The sequence below is a fragment of the Aethalodelphis obliquidens genome, unplaced genomic scaffold, assembly GCF_003676395.1.
Source record: "Aethalodelphis obliquidens isolate GAN/ISIS:26980383/991018 unplaced genomic scaffold, ASM367639v1 scaffold12, whole genome shotgun sequence".
In the NCBI taxonomy this organism is placed as follows: Eukaryota; Metazoa; Chordata; class Mammalia; order Artiodactyla; family Delphinidae; genus Aethalodelphis; species Aethalodelphis obliquidens.
In genome coordinates this window covers 20,792,467-20,819,720 of record NW_020837956.1, presented here as the reverse complement: position 1 = coordinate 20,819,720, position 27,254 = coordinate 20,792,467, and the positions used below count along the sequence as shown (strand labels likewise).

Here is a 27,254-nt window from a genome sequence, read left to right as displayed (position 1 = left end):
GTGTGTGTGTGTGTGTGTGTGTGTGTGTGTGTGTGTGTGTGTGTGCTGCATTAATCCTGGCATGCAGGAAATGTACGCCACAGGCAGAGGCAATGCACTGTAGTGGGAAACACCGCACTAGTTGTCTGGAGACCAGATTCTGGTTTTGGCTCAGTCGTGACTTGCTGTGAGACCTTGAGTCAGTCACTTGATTTCTCTGGTGCCTGGGCTTCCTAAGCTGTGAAGTGAGGAGGCCGGGATGGGTGATTCCCGTGAGATCTACAGTTTGGGCTCACTGGGTGGGCTCTTTTTCAGCAGAGCAGGGGCTCTGCATGACTCTTGCTTTGGGCTGGAAACTTTCAAAATGGATTGGCCATGTGATCCTTGGATACTGTGGTCTACCCACTGCCAGCAACCCAGAGAGTGAAGGCTGTGGAGGCACTGGGCCAGGGTTCTTCTTTGCTCCTCACTGACCTAAGGCGTAAGAAGACTGGAAACAAATTACACTGGGCTCATCCTTTCCCTCACTTCATTGCTTTTCATGATCTGTATCAGACCTCTGACCCCATTAAAGTAATGGGAAATTAGGGAGAGAAGGATGGGGAAAGGACACAAAGGCTTGGGGGGTAAGACGGGAAGTGGGAAGGGGCTGGAAAAGGAGGAGAAACAGAGAAAGGGAGAGTGTGGATGGATGCGGGGAGTGCAGGCATGGATGGGGGGCGAGAATTAGCAGTGTGTGTGGGAAAGAGGGACAATCGTGGAGACAATCATGGAGAAGGCGGTACTGGAAGGACCAAATACAGGAGATGGCAGAGGTTCTGGAGGTAAGTGCTGGAAGTTTAAGAAGTTCAGCTCCTCTTTCCCTCCCTCCCTCCTTCCTTCCTTCTTTCCTTCCAACAAACACTTATTAGCAACCCACGACCTGACACACAACATTCTACATCAATGGCCTAGGTGCTAAAGGTGCAAACGTGAGCACAACATGGTCCTTGCATGCAAAGGAGCTCACAGTATATTAGGAGGAGGCAGAGTGTTTACTGTGTGACAAGGTGCGGAAAGCCTCTCACAGGAGAGGTGTGTATGCAGCAAGGGGAGTGGATCGATCGTACGGGACAGGGGAGGGAAGGGGGGTCAGGGAGCCTTCATGGAGCTGGATGGATCTCTCTAGAGGAAGAGAAGAATCTCTGTGCTTTTCTATACGCAGCTTCCCCTCTAAAGCTTTGCTGAATTATCTTCACGCAAGCCCCGAGTTAGTCACTGCATTCTCCCTATTTCCACAGCGCTGAGAAACCATTTTATCTGCATTCACCTCACCGTATGGTAATCACTTCCTTCAGTGCCTGCCTTACTCACTAGGCTGAGCTCTTTAAGGCCAGGAAACTCGGTTTAATTGCTTTTATATTTATATTGCCCAGGATCTAGCACGGAGCCAGCAAACAGCAGATGCTGAAAGAAACCACAACCCCCCAAACTCCAGCTCCCCCTACCCAGAACAATAACAAAACCGCATTGAATGAAAGTGTTAGGCATATGTAATTTCCCTTCTACTGGTTCCCATCTACATGGGCTACCACCACAACTAACTTTCTAGCCAGCATTTCCACCACATTGCTGATATTTGGGGTGGAAAAGGGAAAGATGTTCCTCTGAATGCTTTTATCAACATCCATGCCTTGCCTTCCCTCTTTTCCCCGCCTCTCCCTTCCCTTCCCTTTCTTTTGCACCTGCCTCTTCCCCTCTCCAGGGATCCTGAGTGAAAGGGGGTGAGCCCCAGTTTCCCTTTCATCCTGGATGTCTAGAGCCTTTTCCTACAAGTGTGGGGTTTCAGGGATCTCTTCTCAGGCACAGCCTGGGGTGTGGACTAACATAATGAATCAACGGCTTTGGGAATGTCTGTTTCCTGGGAGCACAGACCCCACTTTGGCTTCCTTATTCCTGGGGCCTTCATCCATTGCTGTTGGGCTATTTTCTGGAAAACAGCATATCCAGGGAATTGGAGGCAGGGCCTTTTCCATGGAGTGGTGCCTCTCTGAGCTCACAGCACTCAGCCCCAAAGAGGTTGGCCTCTTGACTGGGAAGTCAAGTATAGGTGGAAGTCAGCTGTCCTCCTCCCTCATACCCTCATGAAACCTTCACTTCTACTGGGACATGTCCACTAGGTCTATGAGCTCCCTGGACCACTGTCACCTCTGGATCTAAGGGGTAGGTTTGAGGATTGTCTAGACTGTAGTTGGCTTGGCCTACATATAGGTTACTCAGTATATTTTTCTGAGGGAATTGTGTCTTTTAATCTTTGTACACAAGCCCAGGGACCTCAGTGATGGACACATTTCAAAAACAGAAATAACTCTTCAATTCATCATTCCCACTGTGAAAGCAGGATACTTGGAAAGCTGTAGAATTTGTCTACAATTCAGACTCAGTTATCTCTTCAGAAAAGTTATTAAGAAGTGTATAGAAGAAACCAGATTGCAATCTGTTTGTGAAAAGCATTGGGAGAATATAATACCGTAGCTGGAAACTGGGGTACCACTGCTGCGGACTGACACGGCTTTCCCTATGAGACCTCCTTCTTCCTCCCATCCTGGGACTGAGATTAAGAAACTCTAATGGTCTCTCTGAAATACATCTAAGCCCTTAAAAATGTCACCCAACCTCACAGTCCCTCATTATTATGGGCCATAAACACATATTCAAAATGGGAAACAACTAAATATGACTGAGTTATTGTTCTACGTTAAATTGCAGTCTTTCATGATGAGAGATTAATTAAAAGGAGGCTTTTCATCCAGATTCCTATGTCTAAGACAGCTACCCCACCTCCACGGCAAGACATCTGGTGTTCTCAGACCTGGAACAGAAGTGCCCAGCTTAGGTAATGATCACATTGCCTCATGGCTCCTGGAAAGGGGAACAGAGCAGCGTGAGGAGATGTGGCGATTTCTCTGAAACACAGGGCAGGTGTTAACCTGGGGAAGGTTCCAGCTAATGAGGTTGGCTTGCTGTGGGCCTCATGTTACTGCTTAGGAAAGCTGGAAGCCCCTAGTACACTTGTGCTAAGACGGAATCAGTTCTGATAGAAATCCTGCCAGTTGTTTCCGAAGGACACATTGTCCTTGAGGAAAGCGCCAACTATCATTCCTTGCAAGTGCCCTGGTTTTCACTGTCCAGGAAACCGAAGCCTGCTCAGGGATTCTTGTCAAGTTCTTCCTTAGCAAAATGAATGAAGGAGAGCTGGAGCTCAGGGCAGTGGTCAGGAGGCCTCCCAGAGGCTGGGTGCAGCTGTCCTGGTGGAGACTGAATGTGGAATAGAGAGCAAGGGTGGGAATGGAATGATCCTAACATGCTGTTTGTTCTCATTAATTCATTCATCTATTTATCTTTCATCCATCAAGCACATTTTTATTGAGGACTTATTATGTTTCAGGCATTGGGCCATTGTGTGAGCTGGTAGGACCCATTTTGGTGAGTGGGGGCAGGAAGGAGGAAGAAATATAGAACTCTAAAGAGAAAGAAGGAAGAGAAGGTTTTGAAAATTTCCTGTGCCAATTTGTTACACAGGTTGTCTCACTGAGTCTAAGCCCATTGCTCCAAAGTTGGCATTATAATGACTCTCATTTTACAATGAGAAATAGCCAGTGCTTAGAGAGGCTGAGTTAGGTGATTTTGGGGTTCCAAAATCTGTTTCACTGTGGTGCATGGTCCTCAGAGAGTGTACCATCTAGACGGGCAGGGACACATTCTCATGGGTGCTGGAGGAATCAAGAGTTGGTAGACTCTACAGAACACATAGACTAGCACTAAAAGTGAAATCACTTTCTATGAGAAGCCATGAGCAGTGGATGCCTTAAGGCTAGTTAGTGCCAGATGCGTGGTTTAAACGACAATACTGTGGGAAGTGCTCACGGATGTCACTGGGGGATGAGTTGAGAATTGTGATGGTCCCTGATGAACAGAGGGGGCTGGGACCAGTGGAATGACCATCTCTGGCCCGTTCGGAGGACAGGTTGTTGATTTGGTGGGTTGGAGTGTGGGATTTAGTCAGAGGCCAAGATGGAGAAGTCTGGGCTGGCAGGTTGGGGCAGAGAAGTGAGGATTCAAGGTATTTGACCTTGACTCCACAGGTTATAGGGATCTTGAGGAGGAAACAGATGAAGAGGTGCATTCAAAAAATGAATCTGGCCATCACACAACCCAGGCTGGGTTTGCCTTAGGTCATGATCTTTTGCCAGGGAAGACCATGGGGTGAACCACAGAGATGCACACGCAGATCTGTGGGGCTCTGAGCTCGACTCAGGACGACAATCCGCACCCAGAAGGAGCGGGTGTTGGCTGGAACATCTTAGAATTTTAAAGTATTTAGAGTCCTTTGTCTCCCATCAAAATTGTCGTGGGGATGCTTTCCATGAAGGTCATTAGAAAGGGGCACTGGAAACGCTCCCCGGGGATTGTTTAGCTGGAGGCATAGCTGGAGTCAGGGGGTGTGATGATATGATATTTATGATAATTATGATTCCAAATATGATAATATTTTGGAGCATCATCTGAGGTTTCTTTTTCCTAAGCTTTGCAGACCCACTTCCTCATTCGCCTCCATTTAGAGAGTTGCTGTTGCTTTCTCCAGACACTGCCTTGGATGGGGGAGGGCAGGTACACTTGAAAAACAGATGTTCAATGGTAAGATCTGGACTTTTGGAGAGTGAACCAGATCTTGGAGTTAAAAAAATTGAGTCTGGTGTATCTGGCACGAAGAATTGATGAGGCCCCAAAACACAGGCCTGAAACTGCCTAGATAAAAACATAGAGTGGGGCAGAACGCACAATGGTGTGGGATAGACCCCACAGACAATTAGAAAAGGGGAGCAAAGGAGGGGCCCTGCTAGGGCAACGAGGTCTGTGCATTTCCTACCTGGGACATGGCCTGGCGAGGGTGTGGGAAAGAGACAAAAGACCAGAGGTTGAGGGTAGTTGCAAGTAAGAAGACCTGTGTGCCCTGGGTTAGCACTGGGCCTGTTTCAGTAGGGTCAGGAGAGTGGAATGGGGCAGCTGGGAGGCTGAGGGTAGAAAGTGCCCCTGAACCCAGAGCAGCATGGGAGGGTGTCAAGGGCCTCAGGGTCTCCCCGAGAGGAGCCCAGAGGTGGCTGAGTGGGTGTGGGCAGAGCTGCAGAGGCTTGCGGACGGAGCTGGAGCGATCCATGTGGACCTGCAAGCAAGACTCCCTCCTTCAGTCACACTCACGGGCCTGGTCCGATGACCCAAGGCCAACAGAGATTGAATGAATGTCTTAAGGGAGCCCAGAGTGGATGGCTCTTTCATTACCACATGGCACAGAAATCTTCCCATTTTTACTTGCTCCCCAGAGGAATGGGAAGGGCAAAGGGGAGAATTCTGAACTACTCAAAAGGGACAAAGAAAATTCCCATTCAGAGTTGACTTTGGATTAACTGTTTGCCATCCATGGAAATGGGGGGTTCTCCGAAGAGCCAACTTAAGTTTAATTTCTTTTAAAAATAAATTTATTGTATTTTTGGCTGCGTTGGGTCTGTTGCTGCACGCGGGCTTTCTCTAGTTGCTGCGAGTGGAGGCTACTCTTCGCTGCAGTGCGTGGGCTTCTCATTGCGGTGGCTTCTCTTGTTGCAGAGCACGGGCTCTAGGCGTGCGGGCTTCAGTAGCTGTGGCACGCGGGCTCAGTAGTTGTGGCTCACGGGCTCTAGAGTGCAGGCTCAGTAGTTGTGGCACACAGGCTTACTTGCTCTGCGGCATGTGGGATCTTCCCGAACCAGGGCTCGAACCCCTGTCCCCTGTATTGGCAGGCGGATTCTTAACCACTGTGTCACGAGGGAAGTCCTAATAATAATAATTATTATTATTATTTTGGCAGGGGAGAATCTGGAATTTAAGCTTATGCTATAGGGTGCGTTTGTCTTTGCCTATACTTACAAAGTAGAATGTCCACCTAAATGATTAAGCGAATATCTGAAATCATCTGAAACATTGATACATTTGCCTTGTTTACAATTTCCAGCTGCTGATCTCAATTTTCCACTCTGCTTGGCCTTCACAGACACTTTCCACACTGTTCCCTCTTAACTCATTTTTTCGTTCACTCATTCAACACTATAAAAACTCATAGAGCCCCTATCATGTGGCAGGCTTTGAGCCAAGAGCTAGGGATACAGAGATAAGGTGGAAGGCTTGCAACTTAGCAGGAGGGGGAAATAACAGAAGCAGAAGTCAAGCAGGCTTTGGTACTTGGATGACCCACCCGAGTCCTGTACAGCCTTGCTGGAGCTCTGCACACAGAGCCCTGGGCTACCTCTCCTACCACACTTACTGGATTTGTCTGCGTGGGAACCAAGGGCTGGGGTGGAGGTGCAGTTGAGGAGTTCTGCACCTGACAAAAGAGCCCATTCGTAGTGACTGTGTGACTCCTTTTCTAGTTTTTGTCTCTGAAAAGCAACAACCAACAATTAGAGGCGGGGGAACCTCATATGTCAGTGGGGCCTCTGATGAAGTTGCACCAGATTATATAATAACATGGAAGTGAAAATAAAGATTTTTAAATCTAGAAAAGTCTCAAGAGATTGGATTCTTTAGTAAGGTCTCCAGCCTTGGTTCTGGAAGCCTGGATTTCTGTTGTGGAGTCCAGTTACTAGATGGTGGGAAAATGGGAAGCCCAATTTATACATCTGGACATATACCAGGTAGGGAGATTCCACCTTCCTTAATCAATGCAAGATCAGAACCTCCAAGTTTGGCCCAGAAGGAGAGCTTCCTGGTTGGGGGGAGGGGCTAGACTTCAAGCTTTTGCTCCCTCTCTTCTGCGTTTCTTCCCTCCCTTCCTCCTTCTTCTTCTAAGGTTTGTCATTTCCTTGGAGAATCCTGTGGATCACTACTGCCATCTTCAATCTGGTCTCAGGAGTGACATTTAAATCCTTTAAGACCCTGGACAGTATCCAGACAAAACTCTTGGAGTACAAGCAAGGTAAGCTGGAACGTTCAACACGACTCTACTAAAGACTGGGAAAGACAAGGGAGAAAACTTCAGGTGTGCACCATGAGCTCAGACTCTGTGCTTTGCTGACCCCAGAAGAGAAGAAAGTTTTCCCAAGCCCAGCTAGTTTTCCTATCTAGCTTCTAGTGTCTTCCCATGCAGTGAGCGCAACGTCAGCTCCAGTACCCAAGAGCTCACTCCAATTCCATTTCTTGACCCCCAGGAGGAAAACACCAGACCCTCTTATCTACCCAGATCCTTGCCTTTGCCATGTGATTAACACCAGGAAAGACTTCCATCTTAGGTGAGACCTCACTCTCAACTAAAGACGGTGGTCTTGCCCCTAAGGCCCTCCTCAGGGTCACCTTATCCAAATGTCTCTCAAAATTCCTCACTGCTCATGAGTATGTACGTGCTTCTCTCTCTCTCTCTCTCTCTCTCTCTGTGTGTGTGTGTGTGTGTGAGAGAGAGAGAGAGAGAGAGAGAGAGAGAGAGAGAGAGAGAGAGAGAGGGAGCGTGTGTGTTTTGGGGCAGTGGCGAGGTTGCTGAATGAGAGCGTGACAGCTACATGAAGGGAAAGGAGGAAACATGGGGGAAAGGCAAAAGGAGGAGAGGAGAAAATCTCTGCTAAGAATCAGGAAGAAAAGAGGAAGACTCCATGTGCACACACCCCAGATCCACCCCGGTGTAGCCAACCTGCCTGTCTCAGCTGTTGTCTGTGGGCGCAGAGCCTCAGGCCTGTGCCTGGAGTGAAAGCAGAGCAGGGCTCACTGATAATGGAGGCGGCCACAGCCAGCCCAAGGCTATTCCACGGCCCACTTTTCTTTTCCTCACAAGGAGAGGAAGAAAGATGAGAAGAGAATGAGTTAACAGACAAAAAGACAAAGATATCCAGAGTCTGGGAGAGACAGAGGGAAGAGAGGCTGAGGGCAGGGAGATGTAGCGAGAGGCTGTCGACGGGATGCCCAAAGAAACAACTGAGAAGGAAAATGATCTGTCTGCCTTTACTTATTTATTATCACAGAGTAAACACATGACAGGACTCTGAAAGGAGGAGAAGCTTTGGCATTACACACAGCCACAGGTAAGAGGTGAGAGAAAGGAATGGGGAAAAGGGCCACACCAGGGGAAGGATGGCAGAGAATGGCTGAGATGACAGGCCTGTAACATTAGTGTACACACATGCTCTGTAGATAAAATAAGAGAGAGAGAGAGCACGTGATAGCCAGTGAGCAAGCGTCTGTGTCTGTGCACTAACAAGAAAGAAAGATATCATTCCTGAGATGGTAAGATAGGAAGGAAAACAGACACCATCTTTCCTTCTAATTTTCTGCTTTCTGTTCTAACCCACATAATGTAATTCTGGGCATTTCTCACTCCAGCTATATACACTCATGGGCCCAAGTCCATAGGACAGAGGCTTTGGGCTACTCACAGGCTCTCTTCAGCCTCTGGGGACTGGGGTGCAGGGAGCTTGCTCCATTCCTGACCCTCCTAGAGACCCAAGTGCCCTTCTCCAGGGTCCCTTCTGCTGCTGTTCCCAGCTGTGACAGCCCGTTCACCTGCACTGCTCTGTGTTCCTGAGCCATCAACCTACAGATAGGCTGCCTCCTGACCCTAGACTTGGGCTGCCTGTCCCCGTAGCGCTGGGGAGCTCATCAGAGCCAATGTTTTCATTATATTTACACTTCACAAATGAGTGAAAGGATCAGCTTATAAAAGCAAAAGAAAGTTGAGGCATTTAATCTCCTTGGGCCTTTTAAGACAACAGACTTATCATGTTCATGTGAATTTCCAGGAAGAAGCCTCTGATGAAAGCTTATTGCCTCTCAGCTGCCACTGGCTGGCGCTGCCGCTTGTCCTTCCTGTTCATAGAGCGGAAGGGCATCCTAGTGTGGCTGTAGCCTCACAGAGCCTGTGCCCACCTTCCGGCCCACTCCCCCACCGAGCTCTGGAGGATCCCAGTGCTGCCATGATGACCCCATCGCCCCCCTGAGTGTGACCTGGGATCCAGACAGGATATTACACCCGTGTTCTTGAAGGAAATGATAAGACCCTGGTCTACCAGTTGCATGAATGATTAATGAGGAATAATTACTCAATATTTGTTAAGTGTTTTACAGACACAAAATGCTGGCTAAGAGCTAAATGAAGAAGCAAAAGCGGCCAAAGCCGAAAGACTTTACAACCACCCATAAGCTTCTCAGAGAATCCCAGAATGTCGGAGCTGAGGGAAGCAGGGATCCCAGAGACCATTTGCCCTGCGGTTTGCAAGCTGTGCATTGTGGGGCTTTCCAGGCAGCTGCGGAGCAATTCCCAGTGTTTCTTCCCCAAGCAAATCACAACAAGAAAGGCAAACTAAAGTTCCACAAAAGCTATGCTCACAGCATAACTTGAAGACAGAGAGGGCCCCAAATGGCAACATAACCATGAGTGAAGAGAGCAGCAGTGCAGGCTCCTGAGCTCCCAAGTCTACGCCCATCAGCGAGCAGAGCAGGCGGCTCCCTCAGCCCACCCTCACTGTCCTCCACTCCGGACGTTCCCAGACCCCTGATGTGAGGCGCTCTGTCCAGGGGCCCAGGAAGAGAGGAAGTAAAATGTCTCCCAGATCTTCAAAGGTTTGGTACCCCTCCCTGTGTCCCCCTTCAAACAAAAACCAAACCAAACCAACTCTGAGATCAATTCTGTCCTTGGGGAAATTTAAGAAGCTTCAGGCCAATGCACAGGGGACTGTGCAATCTCATAGTTGTTAGTCCGTCCCTGATCTGGTACCTAAATTTTAGGAACTGAGCCCTTCTCTGCTTCATTTGGTAGATGAGGGCCCCACTGCTGATTTCTGGTGTCACCTGGGTTCTGCCTGCCATTCTGCCCATCCATGGCTTGCATTGAGAGGATACCTTCCCTTTGGCACCAGCTTTCCAGTGGGTGACCCCAGGCCTGGCTGTACCTCCTCTTACCCATGTCCCTCTGTCCCCCTGGAATGGTGCTTCACCAACATACCCTCTGATGTTCCCCCAATGGCAGAGAAGGGTGAAGTCACCTCCCGGAATCTGGGGAATCACTACGAGCAGAAAAGGGCTTTTATCTTAAATTTGTGCACAGTTTTCACTGGAGCCCAATATATAGCCCTGAAAATTTTAATAGAAAATGTCCTTCCACTGCAGTCTGGAAAGATGTACCATGTTGATTCTGTGCGTTTGGAAACTCCCAGAACATCACTATATATTCTTGAGGCACACGCATCCCAGTGTGAGAAGCGCTGGCCACACTTCACCTCAAGCCACTTGGTGGATCCTGCCCCCTCCCCATTTGCCCACAACCAAATGCCTTCAGCCATCCCCTGTGCGGATGAGCCTGTGGAGGCAGTGCAGTGAGCCTGATCTCAGACCTATGGGGCAGAGCACTGAGAGCGGAGTTATCCCAGCCCTCCTCCAGGGGGCGTCCTGTCCTTAGACTTCACCAAGTCCCTGAGTTGTGCAGCTCACTGTTGTCCTGATTCTCCTTGATGACTCATACCAACTGTTTGTACTAGGTTAATTAAGAGCTGCTAAGGCCATTGGATCAATACCACCATGACACACTCTTTGGACTTAGAGAAGAGTAGAACTAACCCTGTTCGATTTCCCACTAGGTTCCAGGCATGTGGGCACCCAGACTAACATATTTAATCCCCACACGGACCCTGGATAATTCACACACGAATTATCCAGTACCGCAGGATGTAATGGATGCACTGCACCCAAACAACTCAGGACCCAAATCCATGTTTTCCTCATCCAAATCCTATCCTCCTTCCACCATTCATTATGTGGTGTCCCTTGTTGTTCTTTTTGTTGCATCTTTTTGCCGTTTCACCTGTTATGGCCTCTATCAAAGAATGAAAGAAACAGAAGGGGCGAGGTTGGAATATACGAATTTTTTTCTCAGCTGTTCCAGGAAGATGAAACGGGGCTGGGAGAGGTGGTGGATTGAAAGAGAAGTGTCAGTTTAGACATGGGTTATCATCTCCAGAATTAAATTATCTGGGTCCGCCCTGTTTGCCTCATAGCCCTAGGTGTTAAGGAATGGCTACAGAAGGGCCTTAGAGACCTGAAGAGGGAACACAGCTTCACCAAGCCCCTCATTCCTCACCAGCTGGAGCGATAGTCTCATTAATAACCAGGGCTTAATCCTCCGCATTCAAAGAGGCTCCCATTACCCAAAATAATAATTTTTTTAATTACCCAGGCAGAGTGGTAATCGCATATTGAACACTAAGAATGATTTAAAGCTAATAAATACTTTTGGAAATTTCTTGAACATTTTAATGAATTAAAAGTTATGAAATATTTATAAGCAGTAACAACACCATTTAGTACCATTAATAAAATAAATACATTAGTCAGAGAATGAAATTCATTACTATTTTACTACTAGACATTGATGTCAATGACTGAATATTGCTCCAAATTACTTGTCAGATAGACCAATTATTTTAGTGTGATTAATCTTTTCAATTATTTCTTTTATGTAGTTGTAATTTGGAAGTAATTTTCTTTTGGGAGTACAATGACCTCAGCACACTGGTTCCTTATCTATTTATATTTTAAGACCTTTTGTGTCTGCCCCCATTTCCAGGTGGTTTTCAATGGTCGAATATTTAAAATAGTCGCCCAAGCAGTCATTATTGTTCCCAAGCACTTCGTGGGGCATTTCTAATTGGCTTTATTAGTGATTATGAATAAGCCATTCATAAGCCAACAGCAGCTATGCATCAGTAGGGAAAGGAGGGGCGGACAAAGTTCTTTTCTGGTTCCACAAGCTGGGGGCCTGGTTGTTTTAGACCCCATGTTTAGTCTGCTTGAGGAGACAGTGTGATAAGCAGGTCAAAGGACTTTTAGGCTCTTCCTTTGTCTCCAATCATCTCCACAGGATTAAACGGTCTTTCTCCTTTGGGGACACAGTGGATTCTGTGCACTGAGTCACAAAGGAAAAAATGACTGTATTAGAGATAAAAGCATACAGAAGCAGCTTCCTTCAAAATCAGAATGTAGATCTGGGCTGTCAGGGTCTTTGTTGGACATGGGATAACCTCTCCCTCGGCCCAATGGTTCAGACAATGCCCAGAGTGAGAGTGAAAGGTAGATTCAATTTACATGCCGATTAGAGAACTATTAGGGAATATTAAGGAATTATTATTAAAATTGTTATGTGTGATAATGATATTACGGTTCTTTCTTTTTTTTCTTAAAGAGTCTTTATCTTTTAGAGGTGTATGCTGAAATGTTTATGAATAAGATGATATAATGTCTGGGGTTTAGAAAAAGCCGTCTGGGAAGGAAAGAGTGCAGTGGTGGGTTACAGCCAGCTCATACTCATTGGCAAGAGCTGATTATTAAATTTTCAGAAATTTTGTGAGCTAGCTGATAAACAATTACTATTGAAAATTAAATTCTATAAACTAACAATTAAATAAAATATATTATTAAAAAGGTAATATATTAAAGAAAAAACAATAAAAATTAAAGTGAAAGGTGGGTGTGACCCTGCAAATATATAACACACCCTGGGCTAGTCGTGCAGAATTATTCAGCCCTGGTTCCAGAATGAGGACATTTAGCTCAGTCAGGGGACATGGGAGAGAGAGGAAGATGGTATTTACTGTGCCAAGCACTGTCCTAGGGGCTCTTCACACAATATCAGTTTTAATTTCCCAGCAAACCCATAATTATATATTATTAGCTCCATTTACTTATGAGAAAACCCAAACTCATAGATAAAAACAAACTAACAAACAAACAAAAAACCTCTTCTGAGCTCAAAAGGGTGGTAAGTGATGGAGCTGGAATTCTACACTCATTCTGTCTGATTCCAAAGCCTGTAATCTCTCTCCTACATTGTAACAGCAAAACCTTTATTCACTGCTTACCATGGGAAAAACACTGTTAGTTGCTAACTGGGATATAGGAGATTAAAAAAAAAAGACACGGTCTTTTTAAAACTAGAACCTAGCATACATCTATTGAGCAAGACATAAATAACTCTGGAAGGAAGTAGACTGTTCTAAAACAGAAATATATGGAAACACAATTCTGGGCTGAGACTTCCTGGAGAAGACAGCATTTGAGCTGAGATTTTAAAAGACATGTAGGACTGGGACAGGCAGATATTGGGAATGGGGGAGGGGGGCAGAGCTGGAGCGAAAGCTTGAGGTGGGGAGGCATTTGGGGAAGTGTGAGTAGATCTCAGTGGCTAGATGAAATCATCATTTTAAACAGTATAGTCCACAGATAAATTATGGGCAAGAAGCTTTAGAAATTGGGAATTAAGAAGGGGAGTGTTTGGTAAACGGGGCTCACCCTCCACCTGGAAGACACAGTGAGAACTAAGTGAGGACACCAGGCTGTGGCTCCGATTTCTCCTTGGCTTTCACTTCCAAGCAATAGCTCCCACCACCGCACAGTTGATTCAGTCCCTTAAAGAGACCAACCCAGGTGGTGGCCACCTGGGTGCCAGCGTCAGGTTGGCAATGCTGCAGCTCCCACTGCCCACTTGGCGTTTCGTTATCATTAACATGAAACGTTTGCAGGAGGCGTCAGAAGAGCCAGTTTATTTCTGTGAATAGTAGTTTCTCCATGAGAAACCGAGCAGCAGAAAGGGAGCAGCTTCATTTTTAAAGGCCTCAGGCCAGGTGAGGGCAGAGAAGTCAGGTAGCTCAGGGCAATACCTACAAACACACCTCCACAGCCATCTTCTCTTTTGACCCTCATGATTAAGGTCAATTTCAGGACAGCCATTGACATATTGTTATTCTTATTTTAAACTAAAAAACGATCAGTGTGCCAATTCTGGGGGACACCTCTAATGTCCCTTCTGATCCACAGAGTTGGCTGGCCTATGGCAAATAAGTGGTGGAAAGGGGACTTAAATCCCCTGATTGCTGATTCAGCGCACGTTCTGTGGTCTGAGAAAGGCGCATTGCAACTAGTTTGGAGGAAGACATCTCTACAAATGGAGCACATATTCAACACCTCTGGTGCACACTAAATATAAGCCAGGGAGGTCTTTTGGAAAGCATGTTTGTGCCGAGTAGAATGGAGATCTTAAAGCCACCACACCAAAACTAAGTCCTAAGACAGAAACAAGTTTATATCCGTGTCACTATATACATATTGTGTTTAGTTTAGTACTGCTCAGTAAATATCTGTCGAATGAATGAGTGAATGCATGGATGGATAGAGGGATAAATGAGTCTGTTACATAGAGCGTTTTCTGCTAGCAGCCTCAAGACAGTGTCATAGTAATCTTCATTTTACAAGCACAGACTGACGATCCTGCAGGGCATTGCTTGCTTTTGGAACAGAAAATGCCCAGTTTGGGCCAAGCTGCCAGGAGCCCATGAGGTACTCCTTCATTTTACCCAGCTGGATTTTGGAGCTTACTCTAGAGGCTAATTGGTTCCACATGGCTGGCCAAAGATTAGAATCTGTTTGTTTAGCTTCTCTCATTTCCTCTTGTCAACTCTTGGTCTAAGGAGGACATCCTCCACTGCCCATCACTGTCTTTGGTGAAGTAAGAAGAGAGAGGAGACAAGGCCAGGAGATGCCACGCATGTTTTACTGGAAACATTCATACCAGCTCCATACCTAGCATCTCAAAGCCAGGACCCACAGTGACAAAAATCTGTCTTGTGGAAATGGCCCATATTCAAAGTACAATAGCCTTGGGCTTAGTCTTAATCATTTAAAGAAGGTATGGTTAATGTAACTACTTTTGCCTATCACATTTTAAATAATTACAATATGATAGGATCAAAAAGCGGGAGTTAATACGAGAGTTGAAAATCAGACTGTCCAGGGGTTCTCAAACTGTACTTCATGAAAACCCATTTGGAGGGTGTGTCAAGGGCTGTGGAACGGGTGGGTTTCCCACCCTCACTTCCTCAAGGGCAGCTCTGCTTGTGTAATTTTATATACTGGACTTCTATATAAGATTTTATTTGAATTAAGAGTTCAGCCTCTAAAAAATGTTTAAGGACTGTGGATCTAGTTCAAATGCACTCACTTTAGGCCCAGAGAGGTTAAGATATCTGTGCATCTCCAACTCTTCTGGGACACATGTTTTAAGGTACCCACGGTGGTTGGACTGCATTTGACACCTTGGATTTCTTCCCTTTCCTGAACTACAGAAGTTAGTGAAATACCCACCCTGCCCCCCACCACGGGTAATGTGAAGATTCTGACACCCTCTCTGAATGGATCAGAAGAGGTAATGTGTAGGGAGATGTCTTGATAGGGTAAGGGGTCAAGAGCACTTCTTGTTGAGAAATCTGTGAGTGAGCTGAATGTGGCGCTGACCTGGGAGACCTCAGCTGTGAGATTCTTGCAGGTTCATTAGAGAGAAGTGGAACTATGGTGACCTGCAGTAAAATATGCTTAAGCTTACACTGGAGCCATTGATTTGCCCACTGTTGATCAGGGGGTGGTGGTCCTCCTAAACTGCCTTTGACCCATCTGGGCAGGGAGAGGGAAATTCTAAATTGGTTTCTTAGAAAAAGTGAGAACTTGACAACCATGAGATGGAAGTAGAAAGCACATTGGGCTAATCAGTAATTTAGTGTGTCAAAGTTCAAGGTAAATCTTTAGGTGTTTGTGCATTCAATTTCCACATGGTGGAGGGAGGCAGATTAGATGCTTTCTGAGGTCCTGTCCAGCAGGGACCTTCTACAGGTAGCAGCAATGTGTGGTAGATAAGAGTATGGATGCTGGAGCCAGTTGGAGCCAAAGCTGTGAGACTTTGGGTAAATTACTTAGGTCTCTGTGCCTCGATCTCCCCATCCATATAATGGGAGTGATGATAATAATAATGTATACCTCACAGCAATAAGGACTTAATGAGTAATATAAGCAATGTGCTTAGAAGAGGACCTGGCACATAGAAGGTGCTAGATGGGTGTTTGTAATATGTATTTTTATGAGCTGGTCAGAGGCACACTGATAGTTTTCAAATCCTTTTCAGTATGCTAATCCTGCCATTCTGACATATGTCTTTCTGTAGCTTTCTCTGAACATGAGGGGTCCCCATGAGTGTCCTTCACAATCCTATTGCTCTGGGTTGTCTGCTGAAGAAAGGTCATTTCGAAAGGGTTAAGGGTTCCCTGGGAGCCAGGGCATGGGTGTCTCTAGGAGCTGACATCCCTCCCCTCAGTGCTGAATATACACACTGCTCTTTCAAGATGAGGGGAAAACCTCTTCCAAGTAATTTCCACTCACTGCTACTTTCTTTTGGGAGTAGTAGCCCAAAGCTATAAAAGCAGGAGTAGCATTTATCAATTGATTGATTAGCCAATCAGTCAACAAGTATTTACATTGTGTTTCTTATGTATTTAGCATGGTGTTAACTGCCCCCTGGAGAAATAAAAGAAATAGAAGACAAGGTTCTGAACCTCAAGTTAGGGTCCTAAAATGACTAGTTGAGAAATAATTATAAAACAGCTACTAAATTTAGATGCAGAGAGCAAAGTCTTCCGAGAAGAATTTCTTTAGCTGAGAATGATGTTCTGGAGGGTTTGGGCTCCAAGCTAGATCATAAATGATCAATCAGTGTTCAAAATGAAAGGCCTGGGGCCAAGTAGGGCACTCCTGGCATAGTGTACAGAACACCAGTCTGACTAGAGGACAGAAGGTGTAGAGAACAGAGGGCATAATGTTGAACAGATACAGGGGGGCCAGATTGTAAGAACCTTGGAAATCAGGCAGAGACACTGGGGCTTTCTAGGCAAGACTGAGCAGTGGTGAAAATACCAAGGTCAGAGTCAAGATGGTCCAGCTCTACCATCAACTGGCTGGGTGACCCCCGGCCCATCATTTTCCTGGCCCCAGGAAATGAGTGAGGTGGTCCATTCTAGCCCTTATATTTCTGACGTGGTAGACAATAAGAAGTTACTGAAATCCTCATGAAAGTGCCACAAGAAAAGGAATTTGGGGGAGATTTTCCTGGTAATGTGCGAAGGATGGATAATGATATCGGGGAGACCAGCTGGCTCTTGCCAAAGTCCCAGTATGCATATGTGAAGGCCTGCATAAGGCACATGGCTGAGGAAATGAAGTCAGAAGGATAAACTTGAGAAGCAGTAACAGTAGCATCTAGATAGCAACAGATAGACTGTGAGGCAGCCACAAGCCTAGAGCTCAAGACTTGACCATCTGGATGTAGGGATAAGAGGAAGAGTCAAGGGTAATTTTAAGGTTTCCAGTAATCTACAAAACTCCAGCCTTTACACATTCCATTAAGGCAGCAGAATGTCATGGACAGAAATACTGGCTTGGTGATCCAGTTGACTTGGGATTGAGTTTGGCTCTACTTTTCCCTAACTGAATGACTGTGGCAACTTTAGAAACTTCTGTGAACTTCAGTTTCCCCATATGTAAAATGAGGATAATAGTACCTATTTTTTAGTATTATTGTAAAGCTCGCAGGAGATAACTAACACACGTAAAGGGATCAGCACTTTGCCTGTGCACATGGTAAGTGTTCCACAGATGTGAGCTTTTATTGCTTATTAACTGAGCGGCTATTAACTGTTACATACTGTGATAGGTGTCAGGATTCAGAGAGGAAAGAGGCACGACCTCTGCCCTGATGACACCCACAGATAGATATCATCTCCTATGCGAGGAAAATTGTCCAACTTCCCCTTTCTCCAGTTTAATTAAAATGGCACCTCTTGGGGGCTTCCCTGGTGGCGCAGTGGTTGAGAATCGCCTGCCAATGCAGAGGACACGGGTTCGAGCCCTGGTCGGGGAGGATCCCACATGCCGCGGAGCAACTGGGCCCGTGAGCCACAACTACTGAGCCTGCGCGTCTGGAGCCTGTGCTCTGCAACGAGATGCCGCGATAGTGAGAGGCCCGCGCACCGCGATGAAGAGTGGCCCCCGCTCGCCGCAACTAGAGAAAGCCCTCGCACAGAAACGAAGACCGAACACAGCCAAAATAAATTAATTAGTTAATAAACTCCTCCCCCAACATCTTCTTAAAAAAAAAGGGACCTCTTTTCACGTGGGACAAGGAAGGGTTGTAGAGTTCTATAGAAAGTAGACCAGACAACCTGCAAACCTATTAACAATCTGGCTAGCATGTCATCAGCATCACCCCCTCAAAGATATTACTTCTCTCCTCTTAGCTCCTCCTCTTCATGACCTAACTAAAGCAATGACCTCAGAAAACGCAGACATTTGTCTATATCAAACAGGCCTTGAGTACGCCTCCAAAACAACTCTTTCCCTTTAAATATATGAGGGTAGCTTTAGGGTGCTTCTTATGTTTGCAACTTGTCCACACCAACGGATATGCACCTGAATTTGTTCTCTAACAGGAGGAAGAGTTAGAAGTTCTCAGGACACACTGGGATCACTTTGTTCTTCTCTGCCTTACACAGATCCACAGTGATCCCTTCACACCCCTTGGTGGTCACAGGATTCTAAGCCTGAGAAGGAGCATAAAGGACACCTGTTCCCTATGGAAGCCATCTGTTCTTGGACTTGGAGCCTCTGAAGGAAGGTAGCTGGGCCATGAGAACCTCCCTGGGTCTCCTGGCCAGTCTACTTCCCCTAGGGAATCAGATGAAGACTTCTTTTCTCCCTCCTTAAGAGAGTGTCCTGCCAGAAGAAACACTTTCTGGATCATTAGAGAAAGTTAGAGAGGTCATCTCTCTTGGCTTCATAAAGGTAGAGAAGCAGAAAAGAAACATGTCTTTTAAACTGTGCAACAGGTCACTGCAAATGCAACATAAGCTACAGAGGAAAACTTTTGTAGCTGAAAGGAAGTTCTAAAGGACGAAAATTGTGCACAACTGGCTGATATCCTTCAAAGGTAGAAAGAATTTTTGCAGGACTATTTGTGCTGGGCCTGATACCTGGAGTTTTGTAGTCATTTATTCCCTTCTCCTGATGTTGTTCAAATGCAATTAGGCCAGTTCTGAGAACTAATGCCTTCTCCTTGACACATTCTTGTTCACCGGCTCCATTTCAACACATGGCCTCTTTTGGACAGTACATAGGTAGACCCTTGACATTTGTGAACACAGAGAGGTTCACAAATCCCTAAGCTCGTGAGTGTGGAAACGTTTGTACAAGCTCCTGGCTTTCTCCCAAACCACATGTTTCTTGTACAGTGCCTCACATCACAGGCTAAGCAACTTTTCAACTTGAACTGAAGTTCAATCTATCATGTTATGGTGACTTCTCTTTTTCCCACACATAAATCAGTTTTGATTAAAGAAAAAAAGAAACAAATACGCTTTTTCAAAGTTCTTGCAAGGCCAGCAATGAATGAAGAGCTACAGCAACGTAAGGAACTGGGTGGTCAGTGGGCTCCCTACCAAAGGGGGTCCGCTTCGCATACCAGCTCCAGATTCAAAACGGGGCCTCTACCTGCAACAGATGGCTGTGCGTTATGGGCCCTCATGGTTGTTCACGAACAGTCTAAATGGAGAGGTTAGGTCTGGCAGTGCCACAGGCTTCCTTCCTGTCAACACTTCATTCTTGGGCCGCCAGACCACAGGTTTCATGGCACAGGTGAGAGCGCCCTTCCCAGTGAGCCACTGGGAAGAGACAGGCACAGCAGAACAGTGGCAACGAAAGCAACTCTTTTCCTGAAGATTTGTATAATTCAAGCCCATCTTGTATACCCTCTACATGTGGGAAATAATAAAGGATGTTTATAATTATGACCCTAGGTTTTCCGAAGAACCAAGGAAAGATCGACCTCATATATGTATTGATGGTCAATCTTATCCTGCATACCAGTCAGACTTGAGGCAACGTCTAATGAAAGATACATATAAAACATGATCTTGAAAATAAGAATAGAAGATCAAAAACTCTGTAGAGGGAGGGGGAAATAAGCTCAACAAAAAACTACACAGATATAATTATTGTGATTAAGTACTGCATTTAGTTCAGAGTTGCCTGGCAACAAAGGCAAAAAGAAAAAAAATCAACAAATTATTCTTCAGGAGAGAGATGCCCTCTCTTGGTAATAAATCTTGAAATAAATTCACAATATAGGGCTTATGCAAAAGAAATTCAATGACACAGTGGACCATGCCCTAATGATTTTTACAAAATAAGCAAAAAAATTCACATATAACCATTTCCCACATTGTCCCTTAATGACAGCTTAAATCAAATCATTAAAAATACATAGTTGTAAATTTTACCTCAGGAAGAAAAGTAAAATACTAATCATTATCAAGTTAGCGTGGTGGAGATATACGTGAAACAAAAATGGCAGACTGTTGATAACTGTTGAAACTGAGTTGAGGGTACATGGCGGTTCACTGCACTATTCTATTCAATTGTGAACATTTGAAAATTTCCACGAAACAAAACAAAACCATAGCTGAAAGTATTTGACAGCCAGGGGAGTTAAGCTAATGTGTTATCTAACAAAGACTATATTCTATTTGATAAAGTTTTAAGTTAAGCAGATATAATACTATATTTGATCTTTGAAAATTGATCAGCTGAGCTATGGAGCACTTGACAATACTCACAATCAGACCCAAAGCACTGTAGACATTTCTATATAAGTGTGCACATTCCCAGCTAATCATGGCGGCAGGTAATTGACCCACTTAAGACAACAAGCTACCAAGGAGTGGAGGGGAAAGCCAGATTCAGGTACCTTCGCTGCAGTTTTTCAGGGCAAAGAAGTCCACTGCAGACAAGCTTCGGTTTCCACTCGAGATGTATTCCAGGGCCACTCGGAACGGGTTCTCTGGGCGCCCAATTCTTCCCTGCAGCACAGTCCAACTGGTTGCATTGGAAAGCAGAGGGGAAAAGCATAGAAAAACGGTGATGAGAAGCAGACCTAACCCACAGAGAGGTCCTACCCCTGCACTGGCCCACATTCTTCATGCCGCACCAACAGGTGGAACCCTTTTTCCTCTTTCTGATTGTGCTGAGGCTAACCCTGTGTGCTTATGTAAATACTGCCTTAGGACAAATGCTTAGAACCTGGGTCAAAGCGTATGCACATTTAAAACTCTGAGGATGGTGACTCTGACGGCAACACACACATATTTGTTTCTTTCTTGTCCAGCTAACTCAGAGACCCAATTCTTAAACCCACTGTAGCCATTGGTGTTCCTTTTGTCATACTTTTTAGGCAACTGCAGACCTTTGGACTACTTCAGTAGCTAGTCTTACAGGAAAAGAATATACATGTCTGAGAAAATCTGCCAGCAGAGTGAAGGAATTGTCTTCAAAGCATTTATCAGTGTATTCATTATTATCTCTGGAAAGAATGCTTGGTTTTTGTAATTTTATCAGATCCCAAAGTCTCAGAACCCTCAGGTTTGCTATATAGCTACTTAAGGGAAGCTAGCAAGTGCTATTTATTTACTGAAGGAAAATTAAAGTGCACTGAAGCATATGCTTTGGGGTAAAAGTTACCTAAGATTGACGTGGACTCCGCAAAAAGGTTCAAACAGAAGAAGACGGAAGCTGGTCAAACACTGAGCACTGCATCTATCTATAATCAAGGACACTGACACCGCTGGAGAACGGAGAATAAACTAAATGAACATTTTTACACCTCACTCAGGCTATTAACCTCTTGGAGTAGCCTCCTGTCACTGATTGGAACATCAAATTTACTTTCCAAAATTGATTCAGGGTTTTTTTTTTTATGTATATAGTTATTTTGACAATTTTGTGTGGAGAATGGAAATTACCTGGACTATTTTGTATTTTCTTTCCTTTTAAAGAGAAACAATTTTATTGAGGTGTAATTGATGTACATTACAATAAATAAATCACATGTACAAAAGTGTACAATTCGATGAATTTTCACATTTGGATACACCCATGAACACATCACAAGGTTTCATAGTGTTTTGCCACTAGGTTGGGCTTAGGTATGGCAGTACAAGTACGAAGGAACTTAGGGAAAGACTAGCTTTCTGTTTGAAAAAAATTTAAAGCACCCTCCCAAACCCCAAGTATAAAAAATATTAAAAATCCAGAAAAGTTGGTCAAGGAAAGTAAAAGTCACCCAGAAGGTCATCCAGAGACTACCATGGTGAACTCCTCTGTGAACAGCCTTTTAGCTACAGTTTTACACAGATAAGGTCATACACACATAAGCTTGCTGTGACTGCACTTTGCCACTCAACAGTATGTCACAAGACAATAAATATAAATTACATGATCAGTTCAATGATTGCATTTTTAATGATTTGTGCATTGTTCCTGATTTTTCCTCTCACGCTGAGGCTAACCCTGTGTGCTTATGTAAATACTAACTTAGAACAAATTCTTAGAACCTGGGTCAAAGTGTACATACATTTAAAACTCTGAGGATGTTGTCAGTCCTCCAACAGTGAATCAGAAGGCCCATTTCTCCATTTGCTTATTTGCTTGTTAACACTGGATCCCATCAAATCTTTTTTTTTTTGGTCGCACTGCACAGCTTGCGGGATCTTAGTTCCCCCACCAGGGATTGAACTGGGCCCTCGGCAGTGAAAGCGCAGAGTCCTAGCCACTGGACAGCAAGGGAATTCCCAAGATCCCATTAAATCTTCTCCATCTGTTAACTTTTGGTAATGAAGGCGTCGCCTAAGGCAATCTATGGTCTTTCGGGTGGGTGTTCCTGGATGGGAGTTTTTGTCTCCGGTCCCTGCCATGTTGTTGGGCAGGCAGTGCGCTCTGCTGAAGGCAGAAGGCATTTCTGTTCCCTTTCTGTGCTCTTCTGTAGTTAATTCAGATCACTGGAGCCAGTGCCTCAGCCATTTAATAAAAGTGTATTAAATGTATAGCTGATTCACTTTGTTATACAGCAGAAACTAACATGCCATTGTAAAGCAATTATACTCCAATAAAGATGTTAAAAAAAAAAGTGTATTAAGTTTCCCAACAATAGATTATGTAGAAGGGATTATTGCTGTTGTAGTTTGTTCTCTGTTACTGTACCCAACAGGATTTCTATCCAAAATAAAACCAGTACAATTGAATAAGGAAAAGGAGGCCTTCTGTTTAAATGTGTGACTGTCAAAGAAAAAAAATTTGAAAAGAAAATGTAAATGAGGGGTCCTTAAGGAAAAACACAAAGAGAGCAGAATTTTTCTTGTTCTTTTGAAAAATAAAGGACTCTTATTTTCGAGGAAATATGGTGATAAAAGGCATGACTATTCATATTCTTCCAAAATCATAGCTCTCTGCTCTGAGGAATGATGGATTTTAATTCCAGGTACACAGTGACCCTTGACAATGATTTCCATTTCTGTATTGGCACTAGCCCTCTGGAAAAATGTGTCAATTGTTTTAGGGATTAGTTTCTGAGTTACTGATGCAATAACTTTTGTCTGAAATTCTCTGGCCTCCCATAGTTTCCTGCTGCAACTTTAATAACTTTCAGAGTAGTTGCCGAACATGATTTTATAACCAGGGAAGTTGGGACTGAAAAAGGGCAAGCTTAGACCTAGGCTCAGATTTGTGTAAGAGACAGCAAAAACCCTGTGAAAAAAAACTCAAGCTCTCTTTTCTCTCTGCCTCCATTTTCTTTGTTGACATTGCAGTGGTCATGAAACTTGCTCATTAGGGTCCTGTTTTCCTCTTTGGCTGGTGGCAACTCTACTTCTGCTTGCAAACGGGAAGGTTATGTTCTAACCTAGAGCCTCCTAGAGACAAAAGTGCAGCTGTACCCATGTGCTGGGGATTTGTGGCCATCTCAGCATTGGCGCTTTAGTCAATCAATATGACAGTGAGGGGAGGTCATCTGGACTTTGGGAAGCCAAAGGCACAGTGTGGATGGCCTGTCACCATCCGTTACCTTCCAGTTGTCTCTCTGGAGCTCTCCACTTCCAGTTCTGGCTCTGCTCACCATTTGCCTGATGACTTTGAACAAGGTAGTTTACTCTGAATGCCTGAAATTTGGGATGTTTTCTGATCAAATTGTCTTCTCAACCAGAGAAAGTGTTTCCCCAATGTTTCATTATTTAAAGGGAAAAGAAAAGAATGTATTCCTAAGCCCATCTGAAAACCCCAATCACTTTCCCCAAATATCACTAAAGTATCTTTTCCACCTAATTAAAAATCCACTAAGGAATTCTAAATAATATAAAGCATTTAAAACACAGCTATCTAAGTGTCTGATACTTAAGGCACTCCTTAGTGTGTCTGCACAGTGCTAGCGTGTAAAGCAAACCTGATACAGCTATGACGGCTGCACACTTACTAAGACCTGCAAACAACTCATGATTTCACTGGTGTGTGCAGGCAAATTCATTGTAGCAGACTGTCTATTTAGATAGTAAATTTGCGGTAAAAATTTCTGCAAATCATTAAAGCAATTATTCATTTAAGTCAGAGTCAGATAGTAAGAAACCCTGTACTCTCTGAATGACTACCCGACTCTCACTACACCCAACTCCCCCAAAACACTGATTTTAAAAGAGACCTCATGAATAATACTCTACTTAATATTAAGACTTCTGTTTCAATTCTACAGAACCAAACTATGTAAATAAGAAACCTAATGGACTCCACCCAGTGTCGAATTCCATCAAGCATCCATTCCAGTTCTACTCACTTACAAAGCGTTCTGGGTGAAGAAATGAGCTTGGCACTCTGAGCGTCGCAAACAAAACAAGCCACGGTCCCAGCCCTAAAGGGAGACCTTTTCAATTTGGTGTGGCAGAAAGACATGAATAACCATAATATGAGGACATGTTTGATATAAGCCCTAGCATAGAAGGAGGAGACAATAATCATGGTTATAAAGATAAATTAATGCCTCATCAAGAAGATCACATTCCAAATGCTGGAGAGGGTGTGGAGAAAAGGGAACCCTCTTGCACTGTTGGTGGGAATGTGAATTGGTACAGCCACTGTGGAGAACAGTATGGAGGTTCCTTAAAAAAACTACAAATAGAACTACCATATGACCCAGCAATCCCACTACTGGGCATATACCCTGAGAAAACCATAATTCAAAAAGAGTCATGTACCAAAATGTTCATTGCAGCTCTATTTACAATAGCCCAGAGATGGAAACAACCTAAGTGTCCATCATCGGATGAATGGATAAAGAAGATGTGGCACATATATACAATGGAATATTACTCAGCCATAAAAAGGAACGAAATTGAGTTATTTGTAGTGAGGTGGATGGACCTAGAGTCTGTCATACAGAGTGAAGTAAGTCAGAAAGAGAAAAACAAATACCATATGCTAACACATATATATGGAATTTAAGAAAAAAAAATGTCATGAAGAACCTAGGGGTAAAACAGGAATAAAGACACAGACTTACTAGAGAATTGACTTGAGGATATGGGGACGGGGAAGGGTAAGCTGTGACAAAGCGAGAGGCATGGACATATATACACTACCAAATGTAAGGTAAGTAGCTAGTGGGAAGCAGCCGCATAGCACAGGGAGATCAGCTCGGTGCTTTGTGACCGCCTGGAGTGGTGGGATAGGGAGGGCGGGAGGGAGGGAGACGCAAGCAGGAAGAGATATGGGAACATATGTATATATATAACTGATTCATTTTGTTGTGAAGCAGAAACTAACACACCATTGTAAAGCAATTATACTCAAATAAAAAAAAAATAAAAGAAGATCACATTCCAATATGGGTCTTGAGAGATACGTCAGATTTCTTCCAGTGAATACTGGAGGTATGATCAGAAAGAACTGAAGTTTGCCATTACGGATGGATAAAAAGAAAAAAAAAACTTAAAGAAAGACAGGGTCAGAGAAGGATGAGTAGCTTGGCTGGAATAAAATGGATTTTGGGGGGACACAGGAGAAGTAACCTGGATAGATGGGCCACAGTAAAATCTTAGAGGGTAACGGTGCTGGCAAAGGAACCGGAGCTCTTCAGTAAGGAATGAGCCTCTGATGGGCTTTGGAAAGGAGGAAGGGCATGAACAGTCACAGGTGAATAACATTACCCCAACAGCAAAGTTTAGAATGAACCAGAGGAGGAGAGACTGGAAGCAGAGGCCAGCAGTGAGGGCCAGAACCACAACAGCAGAAACTGGGTTGGGGGTGGGGGAGAGAGACTCTGTGAAGTCAACCCACAGAGTAATTTCTTATTTTCAGTTATATTTTTCAGTCCTAAAGTATCCGTTTGAGTCTTTCCTTTTATTTGAAAATTTTGAGATAACTAGAAATTCATATGCAGTTGTAAAAAACAGTATCGGGAGATCTCTTGTACACTTTACCCAGTTTTCCCCAAAGGTGACATTTTACAAAACTATAGCATAAAAGCACAACCAGGATACCGACATTGCTACAATCCACCAATCTTAGATTACCTCAGTTTTACTTGTACTCGTGTGTGTGTGCGTGTGTATATGAATTATTGGTTCTTTTTTTATACCTTCACGTCTCTGCTGAAATTTTCCATTTGTCTCAAGAGGTTCACCCTTAATTCTTAGAGGGTTATAATATATTCTTTAAAATCTTTATCTGATAAATGTCTGTATAATCTCAGGGTTGGCATCTTTTGATCGTCTTTTTCCTTGAGAGTTGGTGAGATTTTCCTGGCTTTTCATATCTGGAGCAATTCTGGACTGTATCCTGTACAGTATGAACATTATTTTACAGGACTTTGGGTCTTGCTTAAATTCCATGGAGAGTGCTGACTGTTTTGCTCTGTTCTGTTTTAGCAGGCATTCGACAGTTAGCAGATGGTTAGTTTCAGGCTGGCAGTTCCTACCCATCTTCTGTGACTGTGGCTCCAATGTCAGTTCAGTTGCCAAAGCCTATTTGGGATCTGTCTCGTGTGCTGAGCCACCCAGTAGTCAGTCTGAGACCTGGGCAGTGGTCTGTGCAGGAGACCGAAGCCCGTGGTCAGACGCATGCACACACAACCTGGCAGTAAGCCCACCATTCTGAGATCACTTTCTTGAGCTCCTTCCTCACCACGGTCTCCTTGACACTTTCCTGCTCCCAGAGGCACCCCTTCCTGATACTCTGGGTAGAATGCCTAGGCTTTAATTTCCCTGCTCTGTCATATAACCTTCTTGTTTGTTTGTTTTATTTATTTTTATTTTTGGCTGCGTTGGGTCTTTGTTGGTGCATGTGGGCTTTCTCTAGTTGCGGCGAGCAGGGGCTACTCTTGGTTGCAGTGTGCAGGCTTCTCATTGTGGTGGCTTCTCTTGTTGTGGAGCACGGGCTCTAGGCACACGGGCTTCAGTAGTTGTGGCATGCGGGCTCAGTAGCTGTGGCTTAGTTGCTTAGTTGCTCCGTGGCATGTGGGATCTTCCCCAACCAGGGCTCAAACCCGT

General features: G+C 44.6%; 1 protein-coding gene across 1 annotated transcript in view; it reads right to left on the bottom strand.

The window, feature by feature from the left end:
• LOC113624185 (ALK tyrosine kinase receptor-like) overlaps positions 1–27,254 on the bottom strand; it is a 174,203-nt gene that overhangs the window by 48,828 nt on the left and 98,121 nt on the right. The window contains exon 2 of the mRNA XM_027113919.1: positions 20,639–20,766. Within this exon, the coding sequence (XP_026969720.1) occupies positions 20,639–20,766 (128 nt within the window). The remainder of the gene's footprint in view (positions 1–20,638; positions 20,767–27,254) is intronic.